Source organism: Sitodiplosis mosellana, unplaced genomic scaffold, assembly GCF_009176505.1.
Source record: "Sitodiplosis mosellana isolate CC-2019 unplaced genomic scaffold, AAFC_SMos_1.0 Smas_scaffold_2, whole genome shotgun sequence".
Lineage (NCBI taxonomy): Eukaryota > Metazoa > Arthropoda > Insecta > Diptera > Cecidomyiidae > Sitodiplosis > Sitodiplosis mosellana.
Window position 1 is genome coordinate 8,613,760 of NW_022595245.1, and position 8,776 is coordinate 8,622,535.

The window sequence follows — 8,776 nt, forward strand, 5'->3', positions numbered from 1 at the left end:
TAGAATACTATAGCCGTATGTATATCAATATGTATTTTTGTGTGTAAAAATTAATTCGCCCTTACAATTCTAGCTGTTGAGTTTTTTTTTCAGCAGGCAGATGTTTGCTTATGTCAGCAGTGCTTTTGCCAAATTAGTTTTCAAATGATGAATATGCACGACAAAGCATTTTTACGTTACATATTTTTGAATCATTCTGCAAAATTACGTTTTTGTTATTTGTTATGCATATATCTGAATTCATGTATATTTTTTTTCGGTTCGCTGCCTGTGTCTACTTACCGAAAGCCGTCGTTTCAGTGTCACCGAAAGCACTTTTTGTCCAATAAAAAAGGGTCGTCAACGTATTGTCGCGATGGGACAAAACGAAAGTTGTTTTGAGGGTATCTTTTTTTTCACTCGTCGTTGGTGTTTTCAAAGGCATTTTCACCGTAACGGTCAACGCGATGATGTAAGATACATTCTCCATATTACCATGGTCTCGCATTACATGTCCATTCAATTAACATTTTTTGTGTTCCGCTGGAAAAACAAAATTCTCTATGCTTCTAATGAATGAGTAAAAATGCAATAATTAGTCTGAGTTTTGAATGAATTTCATTTATTTAATGCTGTTCAATGTCGTTTCACGAGAGTGGCCCTATACAAAAATGTGCACAATTCTCATCATTTCACGTGATTACATTTAAGACTGTTTGTTTGTTTTTTTCAGACTATTTCCCACACAACGAAATTGATGATTCTAGAGTTTTGATTTGAGAATTTTGACTTTGATGATTTCGATTCGTTCCATCAAAGAATTCCATTCTATCATTTTATTGTAGTTTTTATTTTGAAAATCATGATTTTAACATCAATTAAATCTTTACAATTATTATTATGCGTAAGTATTTAGTAATTCCATCTGTTTGCGTCATTGAATTTATCGGACCAACAATATTCTGTGTGTGTATGTGTTGTATTTATATGCATAAAGTTATTAAAGTTTCATAAAATTCCATTACGATCATTTTTTTCGGTTTTTTTTTCAGTTTAATTTGAGATACAATATAATTTCTAGGACTTGCGACCCGAACAAAGTGTTCTGAAATATTTTTGGCATGGATCAGCACCATATTCCGTAATCAACACAAGTATACTAAAATTAACGCACAAACTGTTGTTGGATTTTTTTGGTTTATTTTTATGTTCTGATTTTTAATTCAATTTTGCTAACAATATTCCGTTTTTCTTATTCAGAAGGCAAGGACTGAAACGTCCAACAGCAATCATTCCATTCTTATTGATCTGAAATGAAAACGCTGTGAATTCAACGAACTCGCCTGTCAAATACAGTCGCCCAATTTGCTGGTGCATTGACAAGGGACATCTCACTCAACAAAATTAATGTGACAAATTTTCATGTACAATCACAATTGGTAAACAAGAATTTACGAGATAGAAACAAAAAGAGTGCAACATTTGTCGCCTGTTGATGTCTTGTTTGAATGGCGCATAAATGTTTGCTACTTAACTTGAGGTTATTGTTTTATTCGGTTGGCATAATTGACAATTTGTTTTTTTCGTTCGGATTTTATGCACTTTTCAAACAGTTGACATCGACAAGGAATCCATTCCAATGGATCCAACGTTAATTTTGTGATTCTGACAGTTTTGACCTCTCATTATCACTTGCCTTCAATTTTTGGTGAAAATAAAAATTCAAAATTTACTGTTGTATTTGTTTGGTTCAAATTGAATTTTTCTAAAAATTCCTCTTTTTTATCCATTCCACCGAAATAACAAAAACATTTTTTCTGTTCTCATTTCATTGGTTCATCAGAAGCAATTTTGGGTATCACCCTTTGCTGGTGATGATGATCCATCATGTGTGTATGTGTCTGTGTTTGTATTTGTGTCATATTTTCTTAACTGTATTCATGTATTAAGGTCCACTTTAGTAAGAGATTGCTTGAAATTAGAATTGCACAGCAATTAGTTACTCGATTATTTGAATATTGGCTTCTAAGAAGCCAATTGAAATATGTGGGTGAATTGAAAACAAGTGGAGTTTTGATTTTATTGGCTATTCTGTTGTGTGTAAGTTCATTCGAATTTCGATTTAAAATTTTAGATTTTAGATAGGGTAAAGAAGTTGAATTTTTTTGAAAAACTTGGATGAATGTCATCCGATGTTAAGTATTTGATTAAAGTTCAATTTATTGATAAGAAGAATTGTTGATAATTGAATTGTTGTCCATTCATCGAGAATTCTCCCTATAGATTTTCTCAATTTTGGATAACATTCTTCTAGAATGAGTGACTCACTGGGTCTGAATGAGTCGTACTGAATGAATGACTCACACTGATTGAGTGAAGCTCATTTTGTTAGTAAGGTTCATTATGTGACCTATGCCGTCAATGACGACCCATCCAAATTCCGGGTGATAGAATTGAAAATTAGCACAGAAGTTTTGGGTACGGTTTAAAGTAGATTTTATTAGGTCGAGCACAAATTCAATATCGTTTTGTTTGTTTTTTCATTGTGGTTTATCGATGAACTGAATTGATCTCCAGTGGTAGCTACATTTGGTTGTGTGAATGTATATATGTGTGTGATTGTTGTTTTTTAAATGTCCGTTGATTCTTGAATATCCATTTAATATTGTGTAAGTATCTACCGTAGGAAAATATGAAAAGGTACGTACCAATCGGTGTCCAATATATTGTGAACCTCAATTATATTTGATTCCTTTTTTTTCTCTCTCGTGTAAATTACGTATTTAAAGTGTTGTGTGAACATTTTTTTTGGATTGGAATTTTGAATGTATGTTTTTTGTATTATTTTAGTTACACAAAACTAATATATGTTTATAAGACTTTGATCAAAATTAGCAGAAAAAAAAGAAAACTAAAAGTTCGTTCTTTTTTTTTTCAAGTTGACATAAAAGAGAATAACTTGCGTTTCCATAGAAGATTCCTTGGAAGTCCTTCCAAAGCGCACTTCATTGTCGATTGCGAAATGAAAAAGTTCATGGATATGAATTTCTCTTCAATTTCGACGGGTGTGCCGCTTTTCGTTGACCATAAAATAGTAGACGTTATTATATGTATGTGTATCCTAAGAGTGCGTATATCTAAAGTTGCAGCTGTTTAATAATTTGTTGTGTTGTTGTTGGTTGATGTGTGTACATAACGGAGATAGGTGCAATTGCTGTTTGAACTGCGGTTGGATTTGCAGTTGTAATATTGATTGCCCGGGCCGCCGTCGTCACATACAGCGGTCCTTGAGCTGATCACCGAAATCTTGGCATCATTGGCATCATCGGCGGCCCTGGCAGCATTATTCCGGGCGCAACCATTCCAGGCATTGGCGCTAATAAGCCTGTGTGTGTGTGTGTGTGCACGCGTGCGTGTTCAAAAACAGTGTTTGTATTAACACACACACCCAAACAACACAAGACACGTACAGAAAGAAAGAGAAAAATGAAAAGAAAGAAGAAAACAAATTGCGATTAGAATGGGATAAATGAAGCGATTTTGATTGTCGATTTTCTTGCAAAATTATTTTTTTTTTTAAATGAATTTGAAAATAAATGCATTATTATTTTCGTTATTTTTTTTTTTTAAATCCTCTTAGTGGTAAAATAACTTTGAACTATCTAGTATTTTTAAACTATTGAAACGAAAAAAAGGTATTGGAGTAAAATTCGAAATATTGCTCACGGTTTATGTATTACTTTGTTAATTATTCACCCTATTTTTTGTTTTGTTTTTCTTCATTCGTAATCGAAGGTTCCGCGAATAAATCGATTGAGAAAGATAGGTGCGAAAAGAAGGTGAACTTCGAAATATGAAACACTTACGAAGCTTCCTTATTTTCATATGGTCATCAAACAACAATTTGAACATTAATTTCACGTGAATTGCATCACAGATTGGATCATTTTATAGTATGTGTGTATGTGTTCTGTGCATTTTGTTCACTTTTACGAAATCAAATTAATTTATTTTTGCTATGAAATAAAAAATAATAATAGTATAAAATCGTTTGGCTTACACCTGTCCGCAAACCAAACTGTACAACGATTTCAATGGTACGTGATTAATTTTTTCATTTTTTTTTTTTGGTTTGTTTGTTACACGCAAAAGTCTACAATATAATTATATATAGTCCCGAAGTGAAAATTCCAACACCGAAAATAGGATGATAATTATTATAGATTATTTCAACTTACGAGCTAAGAAAAGAAAATCCAAAGCAAATACAATATAAAAAGCGTTTCGCATTTGACACGAGGTACAAAAGGGGAAAAACAATGAATGTCTGGTTAGTTGAGACATTGCAAAAGTGGTTGGGTCTTTATCAAAATTGTTTCAGCTCAACGGTTTACGTTACAGCTCATTGGGAAAATGAATAAGAGAAAAAAAGATAAGAATCTAATAAAACAAAACGAATTTTGGTGAATGTGTTAACAGCTTGGTTCAATTGAGAAACTGGCTTCTAAAATGTATTTGGCTCATGCTTGGCAGAAATCAAAAGGAACGTGTGAGATTCTTCAAAACCACAAAACGAACAATCGAAAAGAAACAAAACGTTACGAATGACTTAAAGTACACATAGCCATAAGAAGAGGGATGCGAATGAAAAATTGATTTTGTTTATTTTTTCAAACCCTTTGTTCGTCCTTTGGGGTGTACAATGCCCGTAGTTGCTTCTTATTTTCGGTGTTTTCAAAACACTGTTTTGTATGAAAACTGGACAGTGATAAGGAAATAACGACTTGTTGTCTTCGGCAAAGTGTACGCAGCTTGTAGTACTCAATACCCTCCACAACTTTGCTGAAGACAGCTCTGTCTTATCTCTTATCAGACAGGGTTAATATTCCAAAGAGAGATGCAAGTGCAAAAAGGGCAAAATCGAAACAGTAAGTTAAAAAGACATTCATCAATTTCAATGTCAATCCAAACAAAAACAACAGTAACAACAACAACGAAATAAATGAAAAGGAATCAAGAAAAATACACAGCAAAAATGGTTAGGTAATTATTTAGAAAATAAATAGGAACCCATGTGCCGCATGAAACGCTATGTGCTTCAAAGAAAAATATGTTTGTTTGCTTGTTTTTTTGTTTCACACAATAAATTGTACATGAACTACACATAATCACCAAACGATTGATATAAATTAAACATTTACGGATTATGTTTGTTCTTTTGTGTCCATTTTGAGCTGATCAGGAATTTATCTAATAATCCTCTTCGAGTATCAAAAAAAAAGATGGAAAGAAACAAATGAAAAATTAATTTTAATCTAGAGAAATCGCCCACAAATATGAGTTTTGTATGATTGTTGTTTTTTGATTGTTTTTTTTTTTGGTTTTTCAATAATAAATGACGCTCCTAAACGAATTTTTATTAGCAGATTCTTAGAATAGAGAGACAGAGAGAAAGAGCAGAGCGCAATTACAAAAAATGTTTAGCGTAGAGAAGACTCAAGTCATATACAGTCAATAAATGTCAACATTTAATGAACAGAACACAAACTAATGAAATGAAAAGAGAAAAAAAAACGAATAAAATGATTTTGGTAAAAACATTGCGTACTCACCACTCAAAATCAAAAGGAAACAGAAAAATTGTTTAAAATCATTTTTTTTAACAAAAAAAATCAAATGAAACAGATCATGTCTAAAGCAACAAAAGAAAGTGTGGTTTTTTCTCAAAGTTAAATGTTAAAGGAGTAAAATACAACAGCGATGAATGCAGAGGGGATACAAAAATTCGGTGTCTTAATAAAATTTCTACGTTTTTTTTTTGTTCTGATTTGATTTTGTTATTTTGCATATTTACCGATTGTCAACGTTTTTCAATGTCTATTTCAAATGTGTCGCAACATGTTCGTTGTTAAAATGCTTGAAAATTGTTTTCAGCCTTAAAACTGTCGCTTATGAAACAATTAGAATATATTTTTATAGGGTAAGGCTTATATTCAACTAAATAAAAGGAACTACATAAGCAGAAAAAAGTCGGTCTTACACGGTTTAACTTGGATCAACAAAAATAGAAAAAAAAATATTGTGTAACAGACTGAAAATGTCCATGCAAAATTGTAAAAAATAATGGTTATCACTATGGGTAAATTAGTATTTGTAAGGTCTAATTTATCTCGATATTTTTTTTTTGGACTGGGATTGAACATGTTAGATTTTAAAGAAACAAAAAACCATAAAAATAGCGATGAGGAGAATATTGACAAATGTTTTGTTTTGGCCTTAACTCGGGAAGAATTTCGTTCTTGAAAACTAAATACTCAAATGTTAGAGAGAACATAAGCAAAATCAAATTGAAACAAACATGAGTCATGCATTAAAATCAACAATAAATGTCATATCTGATTTTTTTCTTCTTCGAAATCATAATAAATGGGCAGCAAACGGGTTATTTTCCTGACTTTGGAAAAAAAATCAACTCCTATTCATTTGTTAGGTTGAATTGCGGAGAAGATGTTTTTCTCTCTCTTGGGATTTAAAGAAAAGCATTCGATTTACTTATTCAAAGGTGTGCCCCATTTGCAAACAGAACATTTGCCAGCGGGGATCATCGTGTTTTATTGTTTTGTGTAAGTGTGTGCGCCTAAAATTCACAGAATTTTGTTCCCATTTGTCGATCGAACGAACGACGAACCTTAATTTAGAGCATTCACTTGAAATGTGGTGTACATACCTGGTGCTATGCCCATTGGACCTCCAGGTCGCATCATGTGCGCAGCAAATTGTGGAGGTGTCGGTGCTAAGGCCATTGTGGGTCGCATCATCGATTGCATCAGCGGCATCGGTGTGCTGGCAACGGTAGATACCTATTGGAATAGCGAAATGAAAATTGCAATTAGATTTTGATTTTAAGATCGTTCTTTGATGAATGAAATCATCCTATTAATTTTTAGTAAATTTAAACTCCTTACTTAACTGAAATGTAATGAAAAAAATTAAAAACAACAAATTTGTCAGTGGCAAATTGTCACTGGTTATTTTTTTGCGCTTATCACCACCAAAAACTACAAGATTATTGATATTGTTACTTCAAACCCAGAAATATTCAAATATACCTTATTGAACGAGTTAAATAGAAAAACAAATTCTGTTCACATGTATCGAATGAACATAATATAAAAACTACACCTACAAACTGGTTTAGGACGCCAATTCTCCAACAGCAATTTGTTTTTAATAAGATTAGTAAACAAATTTAATGCGCAAAATGCAATATTTAAGTATACGAATAACCAAATATAAATAGAAAGAATATGCTCATAAGGTTAAAAGACCGTACACGAAATCCATGACAAATGAGTGTAAAGTACAACAAAAATTACTATGTCGAATCACAAACAAAGAAAAATCAGTAAATAATTTGGAAAATCAGTGAAAATGTCAGCCTTGTCTGATTCATGTTAGAGATACAGGAATTATCTTTTGATAAAGCGAAAAATAAATGTCTTGGCGTCAATTGTTCGGCTCTGCAATAAAGGATTTACACAGATTTGTTTGTTTTTTTTGTTTGTGGTTATTATTTCTACTGACCATTCCCATTTGAGCACCCGGTCGAGCTGCTGCTTGTTGCATACGCTGAAGCATAACAGCTCGATTGATTTCGTCTGTGAGTTGTTGTTCCTGTTGCTCTTTAATGCGAAGGATTTGGTCCTGTTGCTTTTGCGATTGCTGCTGTAGCTGTAAACGTCAAGATAATGTCTCAATGAACAGAGAAAATAGTTGTTTTTTTTTGGTTTTGGATTAAACAGACCTAGCTTCAGATTGAAACTATCAATCAAGATGAGGATTTTTCGAATTTGTGTGCAATTTTGTGCGTATGTGTTTATTTTTAGAAAAATAAAATACAGTCGAAACGTTTTGCAATCCGCAGAGGATTTTGGCATTGAGAACGAAGAGTGAAATATTTTATCCTCGGTATGTGGTCACACTTGATTTTAAATCGAATTCAATTTTGGTCATGAGTTTAAGTAAAAGTCTGAAAAATGATACATTTGTATCAAAATATTTGAAATTGCCTGCATGTTCACACTTTGATTTCTGTTCAAAGTCCTAATCGTTCATATTTGTAATCGCTCAATAGGGGAGATCGTGATTCTCCAACTGGAGATTGATGAGCTTCCAAAAATTTCGTATTTACAACCAAAGTTGTCTACCAATTGCAGACTGAACCAATTTTGCTTTGCTTCTGAAAGAGAAAATTATTTCAAATATTGCCCATCACCACATCAGCAGAAGCGAACACAAATTGTATGGACTTGAAAATTTTGTTTAGACACAAAAAGCATGTGAAAACATTACTTATGGTTCGTAAAAAACAAAGTTCATAACATGCACATTGCACATCCAAATACCAAAATTCACCATTATTGTATGAGAATAGTCAAAGTAATCTAAGAAATTAGAGTGTAATTTTAGTGTAATTTGCTAATCAAAATATGAATGCGAATTCTCATCAATGATCAAAAAAAAAATAGAAGAAAAATAAATCATACAAAGCACAAAGTTTAGTCTACATATTTCAATACAAAGACGAAATATATCCAAAGTAAAAAACAGACCATGAAATCCAGATTTTAAGAACTAAAAAGGTGAAAAACAAACAAGCACATGTATTTACCTCTTGAGCGAGAGCGGCCATGTTTTGATGGTGCTGCTGCTGTTGTTGTTGTTGATGTTGTTGTTGTTGTTGTTGGTAGTGTTGTTGTTGTTGTTGTTGTTGTTGTTGTTGTTGTTGTTGTTGTTG

The 8,776-nt window shown here is 32.4% G+C and overlaps 1 protein-coding gene across 5 annotated transcripts in view; it reads right to left on the reverse strand.

Moving 5' to 3' along the window:
• Positions 1 to 574: 574 nt before the first annotated feature.
• LOC129565111 (BUB3-interacting and GLEBS motif-containing protein ZNF207) overlaps positions 575 to 8,776 on the reverse strand; it is a 9,767-nt gene continuing 1,565 nt past the window's right edge. For 2 of the 5 annotated variants that reach the window (XM_055439599.1, XM_055439598.1), the window contains exons 6-9: positions 8,651 to 8,729; positions 7,564 to 7,710; positions 6,707 to 6,839; positions 575 to 3,364 (exon numbers count right to left, since the gene is read on the reverse strand). In XM_055439599.1, coding sequence (XP_055295574.1) covers positions 3,276 to 3,364; positions 6,707 to 6,839; positions 7,564 to 7,710; positions 8,651 to 8,729 — 448 coding nt within the window. In that variant the 3' untranslated portion in view covers positions 575 to 3,275. Of the gene's footprint in view, positions 3,365 to 6,706; positions 6,840 to 7,563; positions 7,711 to 8,650 lie in introns of all 5 variants that reach the window. The other 3 variants (XM_055439597.1, XM_055439602.1, XM_055439600.1) reach the window with 3 other exon arrangements.